Genomic DNA, 27,894 nt, shown 5'->3' with positions numbered 1-27,894 from the left:
TAGTCCCACAAAGAATTATCAGACACTAGTATACATGGAAGTGATGAAACCAATAGGCGGCAAATGCTTTCACTTGAGACATTTTTGCTTTCACAAGTAAATTATAAATACATTTTGATGAAAGATATAAATCTTTAAAATCGTTTATACTATAATAATATATAACTCCTATCAATAATTAAAATTACTCCCATAAAAGAGTTTACAAATACAAAAGACAAATAGACAATAGTCAATAGTACCCTTCTTTAAAAGAGAGATGAATACAACATTCATAACATGCCAACGTTTAAAGCGAAATAGGGAGAGCTCGTAATGGACGCAATCTCGCAAGTGTAATGCCATACTTTTCTTCAACATCCAAAAATTCTGCTGCAATATCACCTTCAGCTTTCCAATCAAATAAATTCAACAATGAGCCCAAAATTGTAGATAATTTCGCTGTTGCTAAAGTTAATCCCGGGCAAATTCTTCGACCAGCACCAAATGGAATGAGTTCAAAATTTTGGCCACTAACATCCATTTTCAAATTCCAAAATCTCTCAGGCTTAAATGTGAGAGGATCCTCCCATGTAGCTGGATCACGGCCTATTGACCATACGTTCACTAACACCTGAGAGTCTTCCAGGACAAAATAGCCGCACGCCTCGACGTCTTGATCAACCTTGCGAATCAAAAAGGGTACTGGAGGATGCATCCGCAAGGTTTCTTTCACTATGCACTGCAAATAAGGGAGACGAACAATATCGGCTTCTTTGATTATCTTGCCTTTGCCAATAACATCTGCAAAGTCGGTTTTAGCTTTCTTCTTTATGTATGGTTTTCTCATGACCTCTACCATTGCCCAGTCTAATAATGTACATGCTCTACCCCTTCCTTCGATTGCTTTCATTTTTGGCCCGTTGTATCCGTTCCCGCAATGAAAAGGTCCTGAAATATGAATAATTCTCAGGTATGAATGGAAGAAGTTAAAAGGAACCCAATGAAGCATAACAGAGCACTGGTGGAAAGTAATTGCTCAAAAGGTGTCTATTCCTCCAACAGTGCAATTAAAAAGAGTTACCAGGCACAAGTATTCTATATGATTTCTGTCGAATGCATGCGGATCTTCCTCACTAGTATTCAACATAACTTCAAGAAAATCTGTTCTACTGTCATTTGGTGATTTCCTCCTTTGCTCCAATCGTTCATCGATCAATCCCCCAATCAGCTGTAGCAACTTATCAGAATGCTTGCCTATGCGTCGCCTTATCCCTTGAGGATCAATCCTTTTCAACACGGGGAAATGATCGGACAAATTGGGCTTACCAGATTCTTCCATGACGTCCCAGACCACATCTTAAATTCTTTACCTGAATTTCCTTAAGGGTCGACTACATCCTTGGAAAAAATGGTATTGGAAAGTAAATTAACCATGGTCTCGAAAGCAGCTTGGCCTATATTCACTGACTCACCAGTTTGCGGCAATAACCAATAAAATCTTGCATCTTTTGGGACCTGATCACGTACATTACAAGTCACAAAATCAATTTTCGCTACTAGTACATGTTTGTTGACTATGACTTAAAAGAGTTACGACTTTACATAAACCTATTTGGACTTGGCAAATGCTTTAAGAAGAATTCTACTAAATATTTATACATATTTGAATATGAAATGTGTTACCCGAGGGTTGCAACACAAACTCCAACATATAAAATCAAATTTGGAGACTAAGGATGTATAGTTTGGGAGAATCAAAGCTTCTAATATAGGATAAAATGCATTTTTTTCTTCTAAAAAGTAAAATAAAAAAACATGGCAGGTTAAATAAATTTTGATCAAATTAAACCGACCTTTACCTGAGATGCTGAGTTGCGTCAAGCTTGTCACCAGAGAAGAGATTAGAATTCAAGAATTTCCTCATACTTCTCCATCGAGAGCAAATAGGTAAAAACACCACAGAGAGGTTATGGTGATTATTGGTACGGATTGCATCTGGAATTGTTCTGCTGGAGAAGGCCAATTCTTGTTTTTGTAAGACTTGTTTTGCCACTGCTGGTGAAGATATTACCACTTTGCCCCATCCTGAGGCTCATCATTAGCCCATATATTTGGGCAAGCCTGGCAAGTGACTTGTGAGGTTGATCACCAAAAATATTATGCAAATTTCCAATCAATGGAAGGAGAATTGGCCCTGGTGGAAATTTTTTGTTACCTCTCTTACTTATTGCTACCCAACGAATGCATTGAAACAAAGTCCTTACAAGTAGTAATCCACCTACAATGACTACATAATCCATTGTTGATTAAATAATATATATGTGTGTCTTATAAAGTAGCGGTTATATATATAAAAAAAAATATATACTGCATCATCCATTTATCCTAAATGTACAAGGTGTTTATCACGCAAAACCTCTGGGCCAGTTGGGTACTCTTTCCGAAGTAGTAATCCATTTATTATCTGTTTGAAAATCAAATATTTTATCTATTTTTTGTTTAACCTATTCCAACGTAACCGACCCGTCCATGTTTGATCCCTATTATCAACAATTATTTCTTTTTTATGGAAACTGCCGAGAAGCTCTGGAGACTGGAAGTCAAGAACAACTGCTAGCACCGCTGTGTTCCCTGGCCCTGCATGCATGATGCATGCACCTTGAGTTTTAGGGTTGTTGTAGAACGTGTAGGAAATATGGAAGGAAAATAGTATCTTTATAAAATGCTTAAGTTTATTATAGGCTACTTAAGGCCACTTGAGATGATTACAATCATCAACTACATCACTATTTATACTACTCAAAATCGAAAACAAAAAGTCTTGCACAAATAACTAAATATCACAATTTACTAGATACATGTACTACGAAATTCTAAAAAAACTTCTTGAAAAACTAAGAGACAATATTGGAAGACTAAATATTGATGCATTAATTTCAACACTCCCCCTTAATGCATTTTCTTGATAACTCCAATGCGTTCTCGAAGATAGCAAAAATTTTCTCTAGGAAGTGCTTTGGTGAAGATGTCAGCAAGTTGTTCTCCTGTCTGACAATAATGCAAGTATGCAACTGAATTTCGCCTTTCTCTTGTGCTTCTCGGATAAAATGATACTTGATGGAAATATGTTTTGACCTTTCATGGCTGACTGGATTCTTGGCAATTGCAATTGCTGATTTGTTATCACAATACAAAACAGTCCTTTTTTTTTGTTTTTCACCAATGTCTTCAAATATTCTCCTAAGCCAAATAGCTTGAGAAGTAGCCTTGGATGCTGAAACATATTCTGCTTCGGCAGTGGATTGAGCAACAACACCTTGCTTTTTTGATAACCAAGAACAAATGCTTGATCCAAATAAGAAAGCATAACCAGATGTACTTTTCATGTCATTTATACTTCCAGCCCAATCACAATCAGAATAACCAATTAAGTTTAAATTTCCACCAAATTTGTCTATTATCCCATAATCCATTGTTCCTTGCAAGTAGCGTAGAACACGCTTTGCAGCTCCAAAATGCACTTGGCTTGGTTCTTGCTTGAATCTGGATAATAAACTAGCAGCAAACATAATATCTGACCTCGTTGAAGTAAGATATAGCAAACTTCCAATCAAACTCCTAAAAAGTGAGCTATTAACTTTTTTTCGCCATCATATTTTCTAAACTTCTCATTTGCTGCTAATGGTATGGCCACAGACCTGCAATCCATCATTTTGAATTTTTGAAGAATACTTTTAGTATACTTCTTTTGAGAAATGAAAATTCCTTCTTTCACTTGAGAAACTTCGATGCCCAAGAAATAATTTAGCAATCCAAGATCACTCATTTCATAAGCTTGCATCATATCTTGTTTGAAATTTTGCATCATCTTTACATCATTTCCTGTAAAGAGCAAATCATCCACATAGAGACAAACAATGATAACGCTGCCATGTTCTTTATTTACATACAAAGTGGCTTCACTTTTACTTCTCTGAAAATTATTTTTCAAAAAGTATGTATCAATTTCATTATACCAGGCTCTTAGAGCTTGCTTCAGCCCGTAAACAACTTTTTTTAGTCTATACACCTTTTCTTCTCCTCCTTGAACAAAAAATCCTTGAGGTTGCTCAACATAAATCTCTTCATCAAGTTTTCCATTCAGAAATGTTGATTTAACATCAAGTTGAAATATCTTCCATTTCTTTTGTGCAGCAACAACAATTACAGTTCTAATTGTCTCAAGACGAGCAACTGGAAAGAAAGTTTCATAAAAATCAATACCTGATTTTTGCGTGAAGCCTTTAGCAACCAACCTTGTTTTGAACTTTTGAATATCTCCTTCCTGATTGAGTTTGATTTTGTAAATCCATTTTAGACTTACAACTTCTCTTTCTAGGAATAGCCACAAGCTCCCAAGTATTATTTTTTTCGACCATTTGAATTTCTTCTTCCGTGGCTTTCTTCCAAACATCATGCTTTATTGCTTCTTCATAATTTTCCGGCTCAACACCGGCAAAATTACATCTTTGATAAATGTCACTCAACAATTCTGTTCCTCTTGGAGGCTGTTCTTCATTATCTGAATCAGGGATTTCTCCCCCTTGAGAGACATCTTCATCTTTCTCATCCTCTTCTTGATTTGAAGATATGATAGCAGTATTCTCTATCTTTTTATCCTCCCAATTCCATGTTGTTTTTTCATAAAAAATGACATCTCTACTAACAACAAGTTTGTTAGTTTTGACATCGAGAAGCCTATATCCTTTTGTCACATCACTATAACCAAGAAAAACACATTTTTGACTTTTTTTCATCCAATTTTATTCTTTTCTCAGCAGGTACATGAGCATAACAAATACACCCAAAAATTATAAAATGACTTACAGAAGGTTTAATTCCACTCCAAGCTTCAACTGGTGTCTTGTCCTTTAGTGCCTTTGTTGGACACCTGTTAAGGATGTGAATTGTTGTATGCACTGCTTCTGCCCAAAAATATTTTGGCAGCCCTTTCTCATTCATCATAGTTCTGGCCATTTCAACAATTGTTCTATTTCTTCTTTCAGATACACCATTTTGTTGAGGAGTATACCCTGCTGTAAGTTGCTTCTGAATGCCTTCATTTTTGCAATATTCTTCAAATTCTCGACTTGTGTACTCACCTCCTCGATCACTGCGAATGATTTTGATACTGCAACCTTTTTGCTTCTCAACAAGGGCTTTAAATTTCTTGAATGTAGCAAATGCTTCTGACTTTTCTTTCAAGAAATAAATCCAAGTCATTCTTGAGAAATCATCAATAAAGATTAGAAAATACCTTTGACTTCCAAGAGATGGAGTCTTCATTGGTCCACAAATGTCGGTATGAATTAGTTCCAAAATACACTTGCTCTCCAAGACACCCCTTTGGAAAAGACTTCCTTCCTGTGTTGCTTTCCCATTATACAACTTTCACATGTATCCATCTCAGTATGTATCTCAGGAAGGCCTTGCACCATGTCCTTTTGCTTGAGAAGCTTTGAACCATGAAAATTCAAGTAACAAAATCTTTTGTGCCAAAGCCATGAATCATCTACAATTTCATTTTTTAATGCATTGTAATGAAATTGCAAAAAGAAGTTTCTTTTTATCATCTTTAGTTCAACAATGACTTGATTTGGCTCAATTTTATCATAAATCTTGCAATAATTATCTCTAAGCACAAGAGAATAACCATTTTCCATGAGTTGACCAACACTAAGTAAATTTTCTTCGAAGTCAGGAACATAAAGAACATCATGAATTTGCTTACCACATCATTTCATGTTGATCGAAATAGTACCTTTACCTTTCGCATCAACTAAGGCTCCATTCCCCATCTTCACTTTAGTAGTGATACTATTATTAATTGAGAGGAAAGCCTTTCCATCTCTAGTCATGTGATTACTACAACCACTATACATACCATTCATTGCTTTTTGTTGAAGCATCAGATTTAGAAGCAAAGAAAAGATTTTCTTCTCTTTCTTCCTCCTGTTTTTCACAAAAATTTGTTTGCTCCCGTTTCTTGTGCCAACAATCCTTTTCAACGTGGCCAAACTTTTTACAAAAGTTACATTGGGGCTTGCCTTTGTGCCAACATTTTTCTGCATTGTGATTAGTCTTTTTGCAAACTTTACAAAAAAGACTAGAGTTTTTCTCACCTTTTTCTTCAACCCTCTTAGAAGAACCATCATGATTCTGCTTCTTTTTTGGCTTTTGATTTTTCTTCTGATGATTTTTTGAGAAATTTTGAGAATTCTTATTTATTTTAGACTGGAAAGCCGTCTCTTTGGGTTGATCTTCATGAAAAATTCTTCGCTTCTCGTGTGCACGAAATGATCCAACTAGCTCTTTGATGGAAAGCTTAGAATTCGTCTCCTCAGTGATAGCAACGATGTATTCATACTTTTCTGTGACACTAATTAGAATCTTTTCCACAACTTGCTGGTCAAAAATTGTATTACTATGATTTCTCATTTCATTAACAATATTCATGACTCTTGTGCAATATTAATCAATTTTTTTAGATTCTATCATCTTTAAATTTTGAAACTCTTTTCTAAGAGTTTGAAGATTTATAGTGCGTACCTTTTCGTCACCATACACTTCAGTTTCCAGAAAATCCCAAGCTTCCTTTGAAGTCTCACAAGTAGCAATTTTTGCAAAATATGCTCTTGAGACTCGCATTTGGATTTAGCTCAAGGCTTTTGCATCTTGACGATACTTAGCCTCAAGATTTTTCATCTCTGCTGTTTTAAGATCACTATCGTTTTCTGGCTCTTCAAAGCCATTTGCAACAATAGTCCACAAACCTTCAGCTTTCAAATGTGTTCTCATTCTTATCTTCCAGTATTCAAAATCAGTTCCATCAAAAAATGGAGTAAGAACAACTGAAGAATCAACACCTTCATTTGTTTTGGGTGCCATATTTTTTTCTTCACCTAACCTCAGATTAAGAACGAAAACCTGCTCTAATACCAATTTGTAGGAAATATGGAAGGAAAATAGTATCTTTATAAAATGCTCAAGTTTATTATAAGCTACTTAAGACCACTTGAGATGATTACAATCATCAACTACATCACTATTTATACTACTCAAAATAGAAAATAAAAAGTCTTGCACAAATAACTAAATACATGTATCACAATTTACTAGATATATGTACTACGAATTTCTAAAAAGACTTCTTGAAAAACTAAGAGACAATTTTGGAAGACTAAATATTGATGCATTAATTCCAACAAAACGTATTACTACTTTTCAATTGTAACAACTTTTGCTTTGTCGTTTCCTTTCTGTTTAACAAATTGTACTACATAGGCTTTTAGTCGTGTAGGGTTAATATCACCAATAATCTTGTCAATGTCATGTAGGCTTAATTTTCTACAACCTACTCGATCGACTTCATATACATCCAAACACAAAGATGAAATCTGGAAAATGTTTACATTCTCACCAGAGCAGAAAATATCTCAGATTCCAAAAATTGAAACCAAATCAACCTTAAATCCTCTTATAGAGTTTGATGCTAGCTGCATTGTACTCCATTCTAATTAACTCCTAACATACACATACCACCTCCTAACAGTAATTAACAGCTAAATGGAGATCAGCCACTTACTGTTTTATTCTAACTGCTTTGCAGATTCTCCCAACTCTAAAACCTTTGACCTTGGCTAGGCACTTGATGAGAGATTTTTAAAGAGCACCTGTCGACATCTAAGAATATACATCCATTCAGTTCAGAAATGTGTTGCACATATCCATAGTCAAAGTCAGAAAACTCGCCTCAAAAGTTGCAGTCAAGAATGCTAGTAATGGATTCATATCCAAGCCATATTTTGCTCTAATGAGTCCAGAGATATCGTCCCTTTCAAGTTGCAGTCATTTTCAACTAGCTGACGTCAAGTTGGCATGTGGACCGATCGAACATGGATTTCAAAGCGATAGGTCAACAGCGAGCGAGCTCTTATGGTCTGTCATCTCCACAGATCTCCTGAAATCGCGTCAAACTGCAATGAAGAGTATTAGATATTTTCTGGTAGCAACAGTGGCCTCCCATCCCTCCTTTCCCAAAAAGGCTTAGCCCCCTGAAGTAATGTCTGGCTAGAGACATTGTGGCAACACAATTTCCTGCCTCAAAGTTTAGAGTTTACGAAAACTCAGAATTCTTTCACAAAAAACAGAGTTCGCGAAAACTCAAAATTCTTTCGCAAACTCTGCTTTTTGAAAAATTTCAAACATATGCCTCCTTATTAAGAACTCACTGATAGAGTCTCTCCAAAATTAGAACAAAATGCCAACCAGCAAACTAACATAAATAGTAGCTTGTAGAGTAAAAATGTGTTCACTGGATTTTGACCCATAAAAAGGGAGGGAATAACACACCATCCACTTGCATTCTACAGCACATTCACCTCAGATATTTCAAAACCCAACATCATTAATGATCCAAGTGATCTTTTGAATTTTGATCACAAGCCATTATGAGTACAATGCACTTGCACTCCTGTTTCCGTCCTACAACTTGATACTACTAACTGAACATGATATGAATGTTCTTGAAATGCATGCATGATTCCAGAAAAATAGTTATGAAATGATTGCAAATAAAAACTTAAATATCAAAGTAAGAATCGCTTAACCCAACTCTGAAGAACATCCAATGAACCCAATCTAAACATCAAACAAACACTAAGCAACTTACAGCTTATTATAAGAACTCCTATTATTAGGAAAGATGACATAGAAATAATAAATATATTATGGAGTATCAGAGTGTGATGCAATCTCCAGAATACAATATAAACTAATGAAAACCCCAAGTGTGTCAAACATACATACCGACGTAGTAGCACCAGTGGATTATAAGGAAACAGGTTCTTTTGGTAAAGGCTTTCAATAGATGCTTTAAGTTGAAAAAGGCAGTTCCTTGCACATTCAAACGGTGACATCTGAGTTACATAGTCCTCATTGTGACATCCGTAGGCTTTCTTGCGTTTGGAGTCAGGTGGTAAATTATCTCCACTAATACAACTTGACACAAGTGTTAACTCTCCCATAGAGTTATGATCATCTGCTGAAAACTTTTTCCTTTTTCTGCTTCGACATTTTCTGCTCCATGAAAATTCGATAAATATGTTCCAAGAATCACTTACCTTACGCAGACACCTATGAGGATGCAGGAACAAATTTAATTGAAACATCAGACATGGATAAAGTCAACATATTTTGTTTAAGAAGGGCTAATGTTGTCGCCTTTCACTGAAATTGAATTTTTTATTCAAATTTGAAGCAATTATCAGATAAATGAATACGCAATGTTTAATTTAAATGGAAGAACATGTAGTTAAATTTTTGTGTTTTAGGAATATATTAAGAAAAGACAAGTTAATTCATAAGAGGTTGTGGAACTTTTTTAGGATCAAAAAGATACACCCTCTATCCCAATTTATGTGGCACACTTTCGTTAAGTTTATCCCAAGAACGACACCTTTCTATGTTTAGAAACCATTTAACTTTAAAATTCTCACTTTACCCTTAATGATATGATTTAAAAATTGCAACCACACAAATTTTTACGACTTGTTCTAGAACACATGTTTCAAAAGTCTTTCTTTCTTAAATTCAGTGCTTAGTCCTACACAGTGGGAGTAGAGTTTTATGAAGAGCTTACAACTCTTGTAATTCTGAATATGCAAACATGGTACAGCTGGAACTTCTTACATGGAGTAAAACGGTTTGCGAATTTTGATTACACTTAAATATTGGGAGAAAAAGATGGTTTGCAAATTTGGAACTAGTATGCTTTATTCATATAAAGGTTGAGCCTGTCAAAACACCATACTTAGTCTACATATTGATACTTATAGATGTCTACATATTGATACTTATAGATCTTATAGCCATGTCCAAATAGTATATAAGAAAATAAAATGCAAAGTTATAACTAATACATACCTCAAAAGATATTCAGCAGAACTAGCCCCTGTGTCTTTTGAGATGAGATAATCAAGAAGAACTTGATGATCATAGTGTATCTGAGAGGATGGTAACATAGCCAAACTACTCAGCATGGTAAATTCAGTATTTTGATCTTGCAGCAGAGGAAAAAAAACAAAGAAATGCACAAGGGAATGTTTTGTACTTACTCCAGCCAAGAATAGGTGAAAGAAATGTATTGGGTGAAAAAGGTGTGAGATCAGAGAAAACTCTCTCACTTCATCATCTGATAAAGCCACTTCATTAGTAAACCTACATACAACATGATGCACTAAAACAACCGCCATATACAACTTCACATCATCTCCAGAAATAGCAAATACACATTCAACTCACTTTTCAGAGTAAAATGGCAAGCATAACATTTGCAAGAGCATTTCAAATAGAATATCGTCCTACAATTTAACAATAGTAAAAGAAAGTCAGAAAAGTGAAGACAGCTGGACCAGTAAACATATAGTAAGATATCCTGGGGTACTTTAACATACAAGGACAGGATCAAATCAATTAAATACAAAGTTTTAGCAGAGGTCTATGCCATGGACACAATTTTATAGTAGGAAGTACACTAAAACCTAGAGGCAAGCCAGAAACCATTTTGTAAGAAATAGGCAATTCTCAATCTTCTATTTTGTTATTGAAAAATAATAACAATTTAATAGATAAAGCTTGGAAGCCAAATGTAGGCAATTCTTAATCATTGGAAGTCCAAAGAGATGCAGAGTACTGAAGCAACTGCATATACAAGGTATTGTCCAGCTAATCTCATACCAACAGTTCTAAAACTTATTAGACCTTGAAAATCAGATATAATCATGAAATTTACAAAAGTCAATTCAAATTTTTTATATAGAGATCCTGAAATAAATGAACAAGTCAAAAGCAACATGTCATTGTGAGCAAGTGAACAAACCTCTTGCATATATAGCTGCAAGAAGGATGAGACAAAGTCCATGCATTTCTCGGAGTACATGTCATTGTCAATAAAACAATCACCAGGGAGAAGCTCTCTGAGCCACTCATGGAGCTCTAGCAAAGCTTTCCTTCGACTGCAACACTTGGGATTCATGTCAAAGCTTGAGAAAGACTTAAGATTTTTACAAGCATAATGTTGATCAGTCGTTTCTTTCATGCTCAGCAAACTAGAGGAACATTTGAGGAAAAGGAAAATAGACAGCCGTTGTAAATGCTTTGATGAAATCCATTTATTCCCCATATCAAATGTCATTACCCCAAATGGCGAACCTTCGAGATATTTATCTAGAACAAACTCCTGCCCCTCCATAGGTTGGGACAATACATCTTGAAAGTATGTGTGGATTAGATCCAACCACGAAATTACAATTGAGTGCTCCCAATGGATTTGGTTACTAAGTCGAATCATGAGTATCTGTAAAATGGACAGTTAGTGCAACCACAAACACAACTCAGTTAATGATCACATTGGTGCATTATTTTTCAAATAAAATTTTAAATATACCTATCACACCACTGTAAATAACAGAAGGAGCATAAATGGAAGAAATGATTATTAGAGCAAACGCAAAGAACAAGAACCCCTCATCATATCCACCTAATGGGCTAATTGGAATAATTTAGACTGAATGCAACATCAAAGAAGGGTAAATCCCTCTTAATTTTAAATACAGTGCAAGTGGATGTGAGATTTAGAGAACTTCTAGGTGTAGAGTACCCCCTGATTTGCCTCAAAAGACAAATTATTTAGTATTAGAAGGAAATGGACTTGAATTGAACAGAACGGCTGCAGATGCTAGTGAATGAGAAAGAGTTGAGAAGAAATTCATACCAACATCTTATATTTAAGATATTGACAGATCGCAACATTGTCAGAGTGTTGTCCATTACTTATGCATGATGATAGTATTCTTGGAAGCAGGTTTTTTATTTCAAAAATAAATGGATGCTCTGCTGAAGTGATGACAGCAGCATCTGTCCAACTACTTTTAACCAACGAACAAAGTAACCGAAGAATATATCCTTGAAATATTAGTATTGACTTCGGTTTTTCTTCTTGCATTTGAAGCAAGCGGTCTGAATTGGAGTCCCCTTGAACATGGTAAACCTCCGACAACAAATTCCACGGCATATTTGAGATAAAATAAATGGTAGCCTCCAAGAAAATGTTGAAAAATTGATCAATAAGATCCCGATTCAAATGTTTCAGTACATTGTGTAGAACTCTCATGATAACAGCTGCCGTTGACCAACTTGCACTTTTCAAGCTGAGCTTCATTAAAGAAGAAGGTGAAGGATCCCCACTCAAGTCTTTGACCTCCATCTTATGTCCCATAGAAGAAAGACCATTAAAAATCGAAATTTCCACACAAAGATACAGTAAATTGATATATTCACCCCAACAGCTTTCCTGCAAGATAGAACTTGTAAAGAAACACAAAATATAAAAACGAAGAACTGCCTATGTAGTGATTGCGGAAGCACTGTCGTATGACATACAGATTCAACCAAAAAATCAGAAACAGCCACCAGGATATTGCCAACTAGGTGATTCATATATGGATTCTCCATCGCAACCACGACCATCTGCAGATAGGAAATCATAAAACAGTTGTCCGGTTGAATTAGAAGTAATTTCAAACAAAACAACAAATGCACCATTGAAAGGGAGGGGGGGGGGGGGGGGTCTGAACTTGAAACTGATCAAAATGATATGAAATCTTAGATTATAGAACCTGAAAACTTGGCACCCATGTATCATATATCATAATGGGGTATTCAAATTGAAAAAACCTACCAAGACCTGAATAACATTAGTTAAACAATGATGATTAGCAGCATGTGACTCGGGGATTATTCGAACTCCACCAACAGAATTTCCCTCCATATCCTGCTAATAAATTTACACAAACAAACAATGTACCCTAAGATAATTCCAAGCAAAATCATATTTCCACAACGAATAGATACACAGAGGAAGATTCTTACAAAGCTGTTGTCGGACTCATATTCCTTCATCCACAGCTTAATTTCTGCATAAACCTAAAAGTAGGGACTTTTCAATCAATCAAGTCTGCCTCAATTCAAAACAAGAAACCCAGAATTGGTAAATAAAGTAACAACCTGTGAGAGAGCAACTAAAAGTTCTTTCTCCGTTTCTTTGGTTACCGAAGTAGACCCAGTTTCCTGCAGAGGAGTAGAGTTCCATTTTCTATACAATGAGAAGAAGAACAAAAAAAATAGAGAGGCAAATAAGAATCAGTTGCGGCGAAAGAGTAGAGTGAGCTTACAGTATAAGGACGGAGGTAATGATCAATTAGAGAACAGAGACGTGGGTGTTCCTTCGCCATAATTTCCAACTTCAGAAGCAACTCGCTTCTCTTTTTCTTTTGTGGTATATGTATGTACTTCTTAATTAAATAAATAAAAATTAAAAAGAAATAGTATTAAACTCTCAAAAATATTTATTTATTTAAAAAAAATCAAACATAACAAATTTGACTAATGCAATTTAGATCCCAACATAATATATAAACTATTACACAATATAGATTTACCACAAATGTTCGCCAAAAGGTAATAGTTGTAGCAGTTGCACACTATCTGGGGTTTCAAAAATATATATACATACAAAAACACTTCTCAAATAAACAAACAAGATGGTGTTGAGTTTGTCAAATGCTCGACAAGCCGCTATATTAGCGGCGCATAAACTATGGCGACGGTCAGGAATGAATGTTATACTAAGCTATCCGCCATTTCATTAGGACAGCACTTGCTTAGTTTTTTTCTAGCTTGATTGCGAAGCATGGATAATTTTTTATAAAGATATTTAATAAAAGTGTTTATCAAAATAGTCGGTTTTTAGCTGCTTGGCCAAAAGAAAAACCTCTAAAAACATTTTTAAAATTTTGATTAAACAGTAATTGTTATTGCTCCAAAATATATTGACTTAACACTATGTTTCAATAGTAGGTGTAATCCATGACAAGAGCTACCAACTTATGCCACCATTGAGTGAGGCCTCTTCCATAGCAGCAGTTGTCATCAATAAGTGCAACTCCATAATCTCAATCAGCAAAGCACGCCAGCTCCATGCCCTCATCCTCACTTCTGTACCCGCGACCTCCAGATCTCCTTATGTATTCAACAACATTCTCTCTATGTACGCCCGATGTGGGTCTATCCAAGACTCACATATCCTGTTCGACAAAATGCCTGACAGAAACGTTGTCTCTTTCAACGCCCTCATTTCCGCCTATTCTCGATACCGCCACCTTGCCCATTGGACTTTCCATTTGCTTGCTCAATTGCAAAGTGAGAGCCTAAGACCAAATGGGTTAACTTTTACTAGTCTTTTAAATGCGTGTTCAGGTATCAAGAATCAGGTATTAGGCTCTATGCTTCATTCCCAGTGTATAAAGTTTGGATTTTTATACGATGTGTGCGTTCAAACCTCTGTTCTTGGGATGTACTTAAATTGTGGAGTTTTGGATTGTGCAGAGAAAGTTTTTTGCTACATGTATGATAAAGATTCCGTGGCTTGGAATACTCTATTCTTTGGGTATTTGGAAAATGGTAAGACCGTGGAAGGCCTTCAGCTGTTTGGCACCATGTTGAGGACTGGAGTTGTTCCTACGAATTTCACTTATACGACATTGTTGAGTGCTTGTAGCAGGTTAAGAGACCATCTTTCTGGTAAATTGATTCACTCCAAAGTGATTGTTTCAGGGACTGCACCTGATTTGCCCTTGTATAATGCCATGCTCGACATGTATTCTAGTTGTGGTGATAGTGAAACAGCTTTGAGAATCTTCAGAAAAATGAAGAAGCCAGATTTAGTTTCTTGGAATTCAATGTTATCGGGGTACGCAACAAATGGAGATGGAGAGAAGGCAATGAGGATCTTCATCCAATTTGGACAATCTTCTCACTTCACCCCTGATGAATATACATTTGCAGCTACAATTTCTGCTGCAGGAGCATTGCCAGCAGCTGAGTGTGGGATACCACTTCATGGCCAAGTTGAGAAGGTGGGGCTCGGTGTAAGTGTATTTGTTGCAAGCACACTTATATCAATGTACTTTTGCAATGGGGAAGTTGAGTCTGCTCGAAAGGTTTTCATTAATATCCTCGATAAGGATGTTGTCCTTTGGACTGAAATGATTGCTGGACATTGTAGGATCGGTAATGCTGAGAACTCTATTAAATTGTTCCATGAGATGTTACAGGAAGGCCACAAGGCTGATGAATTTACTCTTACCAGTGCCTTAAGCGTGTGTGCTGAAGTGGCAACAGTGAGGCAGGGTGAAGTGATTCATTCCCTGGCTGCCAAAACAGGCTACAGTGCTGACATGACCGTTTGTGGGAGTCTGGTTGATATGTATGCTAAAATTGGAAACCTTGCAGCTGCAGATCTTATGTTTTCCAGTGTCACCATGCCTAATCTAATATGCTGGAACTCAATGCTTGGTGCATATGGTTACCATGGGAAGGCAGAGGAGGCATTTAAGATGTTCAATGATATTTTACAACATGGCCTAAAACCAGATCATGTAACATTTATCTCTCTGCTTGCAGCATGTAGCCACTGTGGTTTGGTCAACCATGGTATATATTTCTGGAATAAAATGAAAGAAAATGGCTTAAAACCAAGCCTGAAGCATTACTCCTGCATGATCACTTTGTTGAGTCGAGCTGGATTGCTGGAGGAAGCTGAACATGTTATAATGGAATCACCCTTTGGAGTTGAATGTCTTCAATTATGGAGAATTTTACTGAGCTCCTGTGTAAGTAAAGGAAACCAGATAATAGGAATACGTGTTGCGAAGCAGGTTTTGGGGATGGATGCAGAAGACAGTGCAACAAATGTACTGCTTTCCAATTTATTTGCTTCAACTGGTAGATGGGGCGGTGTTTCTGAGATTAGGAGAAAGATAAGGGGACTTACGTTGGAAAAAGATCCTGGTTTAAGCTGGTTAGAAGTTCTGAACAATACTCATGTGTTCTCTTCTAGTGATCACACACATCCACAGTATGATGAAATAAGAGCTGAGTTGCATAGATTACTAGCAAACTTGACACAGTCAGAAGCAAATCAATTTATACTGGATGCTGAGGCTGTGGAAATAGGATCTAGCCTCCATTGGTTTGAATCAGAATGACTGCCAATTGAAATCTTTGATAGGCCATGGAGCTTAAGATTCAGCCAATCTCTTCTCCAAAATGATTACTAGTATATATCTTCGTCTAACAGTTAGTTATCAATTTGTTTCAGATGGTAATTTTTAAAAATAAGGTATTCATTATTTTTATTTAAAATTTGGGATAATGCACAAGACCCCTCGATCGATGTCCGAAATCTCAGAGACACACTTATATTATACTAAGTATTATTACCCCTGAATTTTATTTTATTAATAATTTTCTACCCCTTTTTGGCCTACGTGGCACTATCAAACGCTGATTGATTTTTTTTCATGCTAGTGCCACGTAGGCCGAAAAGGAGTAGAAAATTAATTATAAAATAAGTTCAGGGGTAATAAGATTTTAATATAATATAAGTGTGTCTAAAATTTCGGATATAAATTGAGAGGGAGTATTTATGCATTTTCTCTAAAATCTTTAATTTATGTGTATATTTACTAATACAGGATTATTCTTGAATATCCGTAAAAGAAGAAGATAAATTAATGTAGTAAAAGTACTTTTATTCATAGAGTTTGTTTTATCATGTTCTAACTCAACCATTGAACTGAAGCCTAAAGAAAAACAAGTCGTATCACACAAAATTTCACCCTCTTTTTTTTATAGCCTAAATTTAGGCGTCAACCATTATTTTCTACATATACAGTAATGACAGATGAAAAACTAATTTTACCATGTGCAGTTATCAGTCAACAAGATATAACTGTTGCCATATTCCCTATCCATGTGTCCTAAAAAATCTTTTCTTATTTGAAAAGGGAAAAAATTAAAAAGGCAGACCCAAAAAAGAGGGTTTATAATTTGGGGGGAACGCGTCTACAACAGATGAGATCTCAATCAAGTGTTTACACAAGTATCCAAAGCATCACAAATATAACCAGTTCTATTTCTACAATGGGCAACTGAAATCATCTAGAAGAGACTCGAGTACAAAATCAAGCTTGATACACTAGATCAGCAGAATTAAGTGAAAAATAGTATGACATAACATTGCCGCGACATCCTTGTGAACGAACATCTCTGCAGAGATACTGGTCCACAATAATGAAACTGGAGGTAGATAAAATTTTCATGATTTGTCAAAATGCTTGAGCTTTGCCAAGCTACTGTGACAGATAACCAGTAGCATAGAGATTTCCATCCATTAGAATCTCAGATGTATGAATTACCAAACACATTCTCTAGCGTCTGCTTGTACGACTTTTTGCTCTAGTCTTCTGCCAAAAGTAATGATACACAATAAAGATAGGCATCAGAATTAGGAGCTTTTTTAGAACAAAAGCACAAGTACCTTCTTTGATAAGGGTTTTTAAATAATACCATAATGAAGTAGGGTACAAATTGGTAAACAAAAACATGTATCTTTCTTTTCATAAAATATTGTGAAAGATACAGCTATCAATGCCAAAGTGTTGCTGCAACATATACCAGACAAATGATGAAAGAATTTGAACCAAAAGTTCATAAAAACAATTTCAGCAACCATGAGGCAGTACCAGATATGTCTATGCCCATTATGACTGCATCACTACTCTTAGTTGTGATGGCCTTGTCAAATAAAAAAATTGTTTATAGAAAGGCAAACAATTTGTTGTGTATGTTTCTCTCTCTTTAATAAGAAATCAACCCGGTAGTTGGTGAACCATGGTGATTCTGAGGAAAAAAAAAGAATCACATAGAAAACTCAAAGCAGCAAGATTTTTGTAAAAGCATCCTAACATTCAACAAAGTAATTTGTCAACAGATAAGTTAACCAACATCGCCAAATAAACTATTCCTCTACTCCACTTAGATTTCCATTTTCCTCATGCCATGCTTAAGGATAGGCGAGAAGTGTTTTCCTTTCAGTCAAGGCATAAACAAGAAAGAGACAATATAGGAGAACATGTATACTCACAGATTGAGTCCCAAAGCTTGCCCCTGATGCTAGTGCAGGCCCTTCAATAACATAAGAACAACAGTTAGGCACAATTCAGCAAACAAATTTTACTGTTACCAGATTCAAAAATTAGCAAACAAAATTTGAAGGATACAGGTTCTGGGAATAGAAGAAAAACAGGATGAAAAAGAAAAATCCCTTTCATTCGAAAATACGACAGAATCAAGAATATGCTAAAGATATCTGAAAGTTCTAATATCAAATGAACTAAGTAACGAACTGTAGGTTAATATAAAAGAAAGGAGGTTATTGGCAAAATAAAGGGTAGAAAAAAAATTGGATCACAAAATAATTTTTATTTTTGAAAATATAGCATGTGATAAAATAGATCACCAAAAGCACAAGCATTTAGAGGAAATTTTCCTAAAAGGAAAAATTCAACTACTCAAAGTAACTTCCTCAGAGAAAACTAAATTACAAAGCAACTTTTCCCCACCAACAACTTTTGGAAATAATAGCCACAAAAAAATGATAAAAAAACATAGCAGACCAAGAAATTCCTGGACTCTTTTATACGGTAGGCCACCTCAACAAAGGTGAATCATCAAAGGGCATTAACTAATTGGTTAAAGGCAAAAGATATCTGAAATAATAACATGACTGTACACTTAAGCCAGGAGAAGGTGTGAGAGGTTGACAGCGATAAGTTTGAGAAGTGGTAGAGCTAGACTGGGGAAGAATTGGAGAGGTGATCACACAGGATATGACACACCTCACACTCACCGAGGACATGACTTAGATAGAAAGCATGGAGATCAAGAATTAGGGTAGATGGTTAGTAAGTCATCGAGAATTTTTCTCTCTTTAGGTAGAGCAGGGTCCTAATCTAGAGCAATCATCTTCTCTATTAACAGTATAGTTAGTATAATGCTAGTATTAGCTTATTCTTCAATTCTGTTAATACTAATGCTTCCTTTACTTTGAGGATGAAGTGGCTTTGGAAGTACTCGAATGATAATCAGAATCTGTGGAGCTTAGTCATAAAGGCAAAATATGAAGAGAGTGATAGTTGGATGACAAAGGAGGTACCACCCCTTATGGTGTTAGCTTATGGAAATCCATTAGAGAACTTTGAAATGAATTCAAACCTAACACCAAAATCGAAGTGGTAGATGGCATAAAAACTGGGTTTTGGAAGGATAATTGGCATGCAGAAGGAAATATGGAGACTCTCTTCCCTGACATCCACAATTTAGTTCTTCAGCAACTAAGTACTATAGCTGACTTATGGACTCCTCAAGGGTGGAATTTCGTATTCAGAAGAAACCGCAATGACTAGGAATTCCAAGAGTAACAGAATCTTTTAGAAGCACTGATCAATTTAGTGGTCTGGAAATAGGTCGAGATAGATTGCAGTGGTTGGAAACAGTAAAGGGATTTTTACAGTAGGTGCATTGTACAAGAAGTTGAACCATCAAAATCTGCAGTTATTCAAGTGGCCCTGGAGACATATATGGAAAGCCAAGATCCCCTACAAGGTGTCTTGCTTTGTGTGGTTATTGGCTAAAGAAGCAGTATTGACACAGGAGAACTTAATAAAGAGGGGAATTACACTTTGCTCTAGATGTTTTTCCTGTGGGAAAACTGCAGAAACCGTCAATCATTTGTTTATCCAATGCAAAGTCACTGGTCAATTGTGGCATCTGTTCCTGAGACTTAAAAATATCTCCTGGTTCATGCCTGGGAGAATTTCACAGGCTCTATATGGCTGGGAAGAAGCAAGGACACAAGCAAAAAACAGAGGTAACTGGAGAATTATCCCTGCCACTATTTGGTGGGACAATATGGAAAGAGAGCAATCTTAGAGTTTTTGAGAATAGGGAGAGTAGTATGCAACAAGTTAAACTAAATTGCATTTTGATTTGGTGTAATCAAATTTACTCTAATGATATTGTCTCTATCATTGATGTTTTAAAACTCATTATAGGGATAGGTCGGTATTATTAGAAATCCTTGTGTAAATACGGGTTTCAGCACAACCTATGTACTGTTCTATAAAAATAGAAACAATTCGCATTTTCAAAAAAAAAAAATCTTCCGTTACTTTGGTTCTCTGTACTATTTTTTACTGACCGTACTTTTCTTTTCTTCTCTTTTTTAAATTGATAATTGTTTCTATTCCTGTAAATCAGTGCATAGGTTGAACTGAAAACCATATTTACACAAGGAACTCTAAAAGTATTGTCCTATCCCTATAATGAGTCTTAAGACATCAATGACCGAGACATCATTATTAGGGCAAATCTAATTACATCAAAAACAGAGAGTCAAAATACAATTCAGTTTGACTTGTTGTATACTACTCTCCGTCTGTCCTTGTTCTCAAAATCTCTAAGGTTCCGCTATTTCCATATTGTCCACCGCTACTCTCCGTGTCAGTACTTCTCTTTCTTCAGTATTTTCATCATAACTTTCTCTTCCTTCAGTATTTTCATCATAACTTTTTATTCGTGCAATTATTTTTCAAACCTGTTCTGAAACATGAGTTTTCTTGAATCGTGGGGGTCCATCAGAAACAACCACTCTACCCAACAAAGTAGGGGTAAAGTCTATGTACACCCCACCCTACTCTCCCAGACCCACTTGTGGGAACAGAAAGTATATTGTTGCTGAATCTTACTTGTGTATTATGTGAGTCGTAGTTGAAGAACATTATAAAGTAATAGTTCAACAGCCAGTTTATAAAGCAAACATTGCATCAAAGTTAAATATTCCAATAATAGATGGATTTGAATTCTTAAAAATTGTGAAAGATGTATAAAATTACCTTATTAATGGAGCGGTGTAATGCAATTGGAAATGTTCCAAAAGAAAATAGCATCACATAAATTAAAACCAAGGGAGTATATGATTGATTCAATAAACTAAAGATCAAGTTATAGATGCATGTTACATCAAATTACATTATGAAGTCTATAATACAAAACTATGTAGGGGTAATAATCAAAAGATATTCAGTTTTTCTGATAAAGTGATTATAGATAAATTTAACTTTTGCAAAAGCTAATCTAGCAGAGGGCAAAAATATGTCATTATTCAGGTTGGCGGAAACATACCTGAAGCAAAAGGTGTTGCAAAAGATGAAACTCCAGAAGCTGGGGTAGAACCAAATAATGGAGTACTAAAGGCTGGAGTTGAAGTGGACAAGGACCCAAAGAGTGAACTTTGGGGGGAAGCACCAGATGTTCCGAACAAAGAGGAGACTGGAGCTGACATTGTTGGAGTAGTGAACAGGGAAGAAGATGAAGCAGCAACGGATGGGGTAGCAAATAGTGAGGATCCACTTCCTGCTGAGGCAGAAGAAACTGCAGATGACGTTTGTGGTGTACCGGATACCCCAGGTGCTGCTGAGCTGGAAATTAATCCTGCTACTTGAGTTGATGGTTGTGAAATTGTGGGCAAATGCAATGTTGGATGTACCCTTTTCGCAGCTGCCTCTTGTTTAGCTGTTTCCCGCCGATCAGCCTCAAGAAAAGGATCGCTCCCATCCCCTCGACGGCGCTGATCAGCCAGGTATGCTGTTTTCATTGATTCAATGTACTGATGAATACTCTCTACCTGATTTACCGAAAGTACAAAAATATTTTCCCTTTTAAAATCACAGCAACCAAAAATAAAGGTGTAAGCTAGAAATTATGAAAATAAGATACACAAACTTTTCACATGCAACTCTACTAGAATTCTAGAGCAAATTGTGAATGCATGCAGCATTATAATTTTTGCTGCCTCAAAAGTATATCAGAAATCAACTAATATGCTGATACTCTCTGATACTAGATATAAGTGGCACAAAACTAATTGATGAGGAACATCAACTGCATCGGAAGCTACAAGAATATATATAATGTATATTTGTTAGGTCAAAATAAACGTTACAAAGAAGCCAAAGTACTCCTAGTCATTTTTACTCTTTTACTCCCTTCTGACTAAGCATCATGATACTCTCACCAAATCTTGAGAAGCCCTCACCATTACAAAAAAGTTCCACTTCCCATTACCTCTGTGGCAACATGAAAACAAAGCCAGTGCCATCTCTTTAAGGCATTGTTTGGTAGAGTAAATTAGCAAATATAATGCATGCATTAATTACATGTATCAGTAATCCCTTGTTTGGCGCATTTTTTCATGGAATGTATACACTCCATGAACTGAAGCCTAATAATCTATGCATAACGGATACAAGTATAACTAATACATGCATTACAAATACACTCTATCGGGTATTATTTTTATACACTCTACCAAACGACCCCTAGAATATATATAATGCATATTTGTCTGGTCATAATAAACGTAACAAGAAGGCAAAGTACTCCTAGTCATTTTTACTCCTTTACTCCCTTCTGACTAAGCATGATACTTCCGTCAAATCTTTAAAAACCCTCATCATTACAAAAGTTTAAAATCCCCATTACCTTTGCAGCAACATGAACAAAAAATCCATGCACATTCGACATGACATTTGGAAGAGACTGCAACAGAGATGAATTGGAGTTCATAGAATTCCTGTCAGAATCTAAGGCCATCAACTGCTCCAATTCTTCAACCCATTGTCGGCATTCTACAAGATATTTCTCAAATCTTGCTACGGTTTGCTGCAAAAAGGGAGAGGGCTTTTTTGGTATCCCACTGTAAAAATCAAAAATTGCCGCATTGGGGGTAGACTGAGCTGAACCAGATGCTGTTGGAGCTACAGTTGCACCTGATGCCTGTGATGGAGCAGTAGCGCTTGCAGTAGCAGGTGCACTTTGATGAAGAAATTTTGGGCGTAACATCATAAAAGAGCGCACTGCAACCTCTGTATTGCGCAGCATATCTTTAACAACAATCATTAGCTCTTGCAAGATAGCCTTTTGTCTTTCCATTGATGTACTAATTCCACCAAGTTCCTGAAAAAGCAACTAAACATTAGCACATGAAACAAAGTAAACATGGAGGTTAGAAATATTAATTAGAGAGGAAAGCAGGAGAACTTGTTCACTCCAAAGTGTTACTATCAGTGGCAAATATTATCCTCTATCAGAAAAAGAAATGCAGGAACCTTCACTCTGAACAACAGAAATATGACGAGCATTGTTAAATGATATGAAAATCCAACTAACGCAAACAACAGCTCTAGACAATACCTCCAGTCCGTGCTAAGCACAAATAGACACAAGGAATGTAACCATACATAGAATACATGCTAGAAGAATAAATCAGCTTTGCGAGCTATTGCATAGGAGCGAGGGGTTTACCATGTGCACACACAAAAAGTAGCGGCTGCGGGTTTCCCTTGTCATTAAAAAAAACAGCTTTCCCAAAAATAATGACATTGGTAGAAAGACCCTGATTTTTGTACACTTCTTCTATTATTTTCCCACGAAAAAACACTTCTACAAACCAGAATGCAACTAATTTATTGTATGGTAACAATTCTAAATCTGTGTGCTGACTACATTAGCATATTCATTCTTGTGAATTTGAAAGTGACTATAAATCCAGTACAGAAGAAATCAAGTTAATCCAGCAGATGATTCAAGATGAAAAACAACCTTACTTTTTGGTAATTGATCCGATAATTTTACTGATGATTTACATTCTAGAGGTGTAATAGTGATTGAAATACAGAAGAATCATAAGATACAACCTGAATGCTGCGGCTTGCATCCAACTCAAAACCATCATTTGACACTGATGAATCATAAAGTCGGCTACACTGGTCAAGCCTTTGGCTTTCATCCCTATATTCCAGTATCCTCTCCCTACATCCACAAGCACAGAAATAACAATTAAGGAACTTCTCTAACCAATAAAAAACGAGAATAGGAAACTAAACAACTTCAAACATGTTTACTCTATGAAATTAACCTACTCAATTTGCAACAGAAGCTTCTGCGAGTCCGGGTGGAGGTCTGTCCATTTGGTACTATAGGTGGCAGGAGTCTTATCGTTGGTGAAAAGGTACAATTGTTGCTGCTGTGATGACTGTTGTTGCTGCAGCAGTTGCTGTTGTTGTTGCTGCAATTGCAGTTGTTGCTGCAATTGCAGTTGTTGCTGTTGCTGAAGTTGTTGTTGCTGCTGCTGAAATTGAAGTTGTTGTTGTTGCTGTTGTGGTTGCGAAAAGGGAGTGATCTGAGAGAATGGCGACGGCTGTTGCTGGCCGGGAGTTTGAAATGGTGATGCTTGCTGCTGGCCTGGCGTTTGGAATGGAGATGATTGCTGCTGCCCGGGAGTTTGGAATGGAGACGCCTGTTGCTGTCCCGGAGTTTGGAATAGCGACGGCTGTTGTGCCTGTGGAGTGAAAGTGAACGCCATTGGCTATTGCAATGATTCGCTCATCGAAGATTTCCACAACAATTGAATTAGGGCAAAAGCCGAAGAAAGCTCGAAAAAATGTAGAAATGGCTACTCAAACAACTTTTCTTTGAAAAACCCTAGGATATGAATTGGGGGATAGTGAAAAAGGCGCCATCTTTTGTTCCTTGTGAAAGTAAAGAAGATGACCTATATTTCCGGGTCCCATATTTCCGTCTGTGTTCAAATTTCAGCCCGCTACGAGGCCCACCTGATTTTCCTCAACATTTTTCTCGAAAATGTCCCTAAACTATTAGAAAAAACCTATATATATTTTTAAATTATTTTTTAATTTAGAAATATTCTTTTCTTAAAATATTGGATCACATATACTTTTGCTATTCATAGGTGTGTTAAGTGTCACGTGAATACCGCCACATAAACACCAAACAACATCTAACCTCCACATAAATTAAGAAATCCTAATACTAATTTTGCCTTCATTTTTCTTAGGAAATACCATTTCATCCATTTTGTTATTTCTCTAATATGATAAAATACGTTCCTCCTATTTCTCCGTAAATAATTTCTCAAGGGTTTTACAGATCCTCTCTTGGACGGCACTGAATTTCAAAGTTGATTTCGCCATAACAATTTTGAACGGATGTTATCAAGCAAGATATTTGATCCTTTAAAAGGCGTCTGAAAATCATTGCATTATTCATTGGACGATAGAACACCGGTAATTCGCCGTTAGAAGACGGACATCGAAGTAGAATATGGTGAAGGAGCTTCCTTTTCGGTATAAATTTTGATCTTAATTGTTAGAATTTTCAGCTCGAAGAGTAATGTCAAATTCCGACAATATCGTAGATGACGATGAAGTTAAGTTGAAATTCTTAATGACAAGATCGGAGATAGTTTATTTGAAGCTTCGGGACGAAAAACAAGGTAGAGAACATTAGCAGTGATTTTAAGAGCAGTAACTGTTATAATGGACTAAAAGGGACAATCTGAAAATTTTGGTTGAAGAGATAAAATTCATTTCAACCAAGAAGCTGGAAAAGTTGTGCATAAGGTAAATACTTTTTTCTGTTTATTTGAATAATTTGTCTTCTTCGTATAATAGTTTTGTAACTGTATGTTAGATTATTTGAAATCTATCAATCCCTGTATTTCCCAAGAAAACTGAAGGCAAAATTAGTATTAAGATCTTCTTAATATATGTGGAGGTTAGAAGTTGTTTGGTGCTTCGTGTTTACGTGGCACCGAACACACCTCTGTTGATAGTAAAGGTATATGTGACCCAATATTTTAACGAAAGGGTATTTTTGAGTCAAAAAATAATTTAAGGATATATTTGAGCTATTTTCAATTGTTTAGGGCATTTTTTTAACCTTTTTCAAATCAATTAAATAGTTTATGGACCTTCTCTCTTTGGGATTCTTAGTTAACTAGTCAAAATCTCAAATATAATTGTTAAGAATAATAATATTTTTTAAAAAATATTTAAATGTCGTTGTAGCAATATTTTTAAAAATGTAATGTATCCTAATATAGTTTCTAATTTATTTCACATTAATCACATGTTTTTTCACATATATTGTTTTTATAGCAAATTATATTATTTATAGTTATCATCCTAAAATACATTATATTGTTACTCCTCGTCAATTTCATTTTCTCTCTAATCATTAATTTTATTCTTTTTCTTGTTCTTTCATATTCTTTCTTCTTTTTATTATTAAAATGGAAAAAAATTAAATATTTGCATCATATTTTTTATTTAATCGGATAACTTTCTTTTAATTTGTATTTATCGGATTAATATAAGAAACTATTAATTTTGATTTGTATTTTTCTTTGACCTTTATGTATTATTGTGTCCAAATTTATTCAACTTCATAATTATTTATTTAGTAAATTTTCTTTTGAATCTAATTTTTTAAGTAGATGTTGTTGTATTTAGGGTAGATTTTGTATTTGGGTATTTACCTTTTTTTCATTTTTAGTTAATATTTAATTTATTTAATTTCATACTTAATTTATGCTCATATTAGTATTGTCAGTTGTATTTTTTACATATCAATTATATTTTTAGAATATTGCATTAGTTCAAATAAAATTATAAAAAACTATAATGATATATATTCTTATTAAAATTGTGTACATTTTAATATATATGTTGTAATTTTTATATTTTAATTATATTTTTAGTAATATATATTAATTTAAGCATATTGTATCCATGTGCATTCTAATTAAGCATTTTGTATGATATGTTTAATTTTAGTTATCAATTGTATTTGTATTCAAAATAAATGTATTTTGTATGTTGTATATCAATTATTTGTATTCATATAATTTTATTTTTAGCTTTTGATTAAACAAAAAAATATATTCTCAACTGATTTATATTTTAAAAGTTGTATTTCGAAAATTATATTCATAAAGTTGTTTCCTATCTGTTGATTAAATTCAAAATTCACTTTTATTTGTAACTTTCAAATTAAGAAAAAATTGTATTTAAAAGATTGTATTGTATAAGTTGTTGTCAATAATTGTTGAACAAATTTGTATTTATGTCAAATTTACACTCTAATCATTCAATATATAAAATCATAATAATTCAATATAGAATAGGAATATCATCAAAATCATATTCAAAATAAATTTATATTTTAATAATCCAATACATAATATCATCAATTTTGTATTCAAAGTGATTTGTATTCTGGTTATTCAATATACAATTTCACAACAATAAAATTGTTTTTGAATAAAATTTTAAAAATTTACTCTCATGCTGCATCCCAAGTCTATCAACAATTTTGAATTTTTCAAGAAAAACAATGATGGGCAGATACAATTTTTAATTTTAACGTTAATGCACATAATTTTGATTGTTATGCAATTTTGTATTTTTTAGGAAAGAGGATGATAATTTTTTTTACAACTGATTCATGACTTTTGATAAATAAAAATAAAAATTCATACAATAGATTTGATTTTGACTTCTACAAAGAATGAGAATTATCAATGGAGAATCTAAAATCGATAACGGAATATAACAAATGATTAATTAAAAAAAATTATTCAACGAAAAGTGGGGCAAATACATAAAAACTTAAATTCAATTTCAATGGAGTCATTCAAAAATGGATATTGAAAATATGTAGAACAATAGAGAAAGAACAAGAGGGAGATGACACTTCATATAATTTTTTTCAATTGTGACTTATTAGTAATTAGAGATTTAAGCGATTTTTACCTTTTTTGAAATATTTTCTCCCATGATTTTCTGCATTCTGATGTTTAAAATTTATATTCTTTCTATTTAAATAAATTAAATAAACACAAAATTCAATCTTATAGCAAATCAAAACATTGAAATTTTTTCTAATAAATAAATTAAATAAATATAAAATTCAGTCTTATATCAAATCGAAATATTGTCATTTTAAATAAGAGTCAATTCCCTAAATGGTTACTCAATTTAAGAGAATTGC

General features: G+C 34.8%; 4 protein-coding genes across 19 annotated transcripts; 1 reads left to right on the top strand and 3 right to left on the bottom strand.

Annotated features, from left to right (window-relative positions):
• Nucleotides 1-289: 289 nt before the first annotated feature.
• LOC101254440 (geraniol 8-hydroxylase-like) lies at nt 290-1,321 on the bottom strand. Its single transcript, XM_026029125.1, has 2 exons — nt 1,117-1,321; nt 290-930 (listed from the first exon to the last, which is right to left on the bottom strand). The coding sequence occupies exons 1-2, from the start codon at nt 1,319-1,321 to the stop codon at nt 290-292; spliced, it is 846 nt and encodes a 281-aa protein (XP_025884910.1).
• LOC101255955 (uncharacterized) lies at nt 1,270-13,389 on the bottom strand. 15 transcript variants are annotated; one of them, XM_069293963.1, is made up of 16 exons: nt 13,254-13,388; nt 13,087-13,149; nt 12,952-13,005; nt 12,761-12,856; nt 12,463-12,549; nt 11,795-12,373; nt 10,901-11,377; nt 10,324-10,382; nt 10,137-10,239; nt 9,946-10,025; nt 8,830-9,156; nt 7,774-7,997; nt 7,607-7,704; nt 2,198-2,269; nt 1,842-2,103; nt 1,270-1,497 (listed from the first exon to the last, which is right to left on the bottom strand). In XM_069293963.1, exons 1-12 carry the CDS (start codon nt 13,311-13,313, stop codon nt 7,955-7,957), a joined length of 2,028 nt encoding a protein of 675 aa, XP_069150064.1. In that variant the 5' UTR covers nt 13,314-13,388; the 3' UTR covers nt 1,270-1,497; nt 1,842-2,103; nt 2,198-2,269; nt 7,607-7,704; nt 7,774-7,954. The 15 variants fall into 15 exon arrangements, with proteins under 15 accessions (XP_069150064.1, XP_069150065.1, XP_025885399.1 ...); XM_069293964.1 differs by having other exon boundaries at nt 2,198-2,619; nt 7,607-7,694; XM_026029614.2 differs by having other exon boundaries at nt 7,607-7,694.
• A 132-nt stretch (nt 13,390-13,521) lies between these two features.
• LOC101256553 (pentatricopeptide repeat-containing protein At3g50420) lies at nt 13,522-16,696 on the top strand. 2 transcript variants are annotated; one of them, XM_004232017.5, is made up of 2 exons: nt 13,522-14,351; nt 14,467-16,696. In XM_004232017.5, the coding sequence occupies exon 2, from the start codon at nt 14,484-14,486 to the stop codon at nt 16,125-16,127; it is 1,644 nt and encodes a 547-aa protein (XP_004232065.2). In that variant the 5' UTR covers nt 13,522-14,351; nt 14,467-14,483; the 3' UTR covers nt 16,128-16,696. The 2 variants fall into 2 exon arrangements, with proteins under 2 accessions (XP_004232065.2, XP_004233642.2); XM_004233594.5 differs by having other exon boundaries at nt 13,530-16,696.
• A 239-nt stretch (nt 16,697-16,935) lies between these two features.
• Nucleotides 16,936-24,666, bottom strand: LOC101255050 (nuclear pore complex protein NUP58). Its single transcript, XM_004232018.5, has 6 exons — nt 23,964-24,666; nt 23,739-23,853; nt 22,525-22,998; nt 21,166-21,667; nt 18,068-18,108; nt 16,936-17,387 (listed from the first exon to the last, which is right to left on the bottom strand). The coding sequence occupies exons 1-6, from the start codon at nt 24,404-24,406 to the stop codon at nt 17,352-17,354; spliced, it is 1,611 nt and encodes a 536-aa protein (XP_004232066.1). The 5' UTR covers nt 24,407-24,666; the 3' UTR covers nt 16,936-17,351.
• Nucleotides 24,667-27,894: the final 3,228 nt, after the last annotated feature.

Source organism: Solanum lycopersicum, chromosome 2 (assembly GCF_036512215.1).
Source record: "Solanum lycopersicum chromosome 2, SLM_r2.1".
Classification (NCBI taxonomy): Eukaryota; Viridiplantae; Streptophyta; class Magnoliopsida; order Solanales; family Solanaceae; genus Solanum; species Solanum lycopersicum.
The sequence above is the reverse complement of the archived record's forward strand: the minus strand, read 5'-3'. Positions and strand labels throughout refer to the sequence as shown.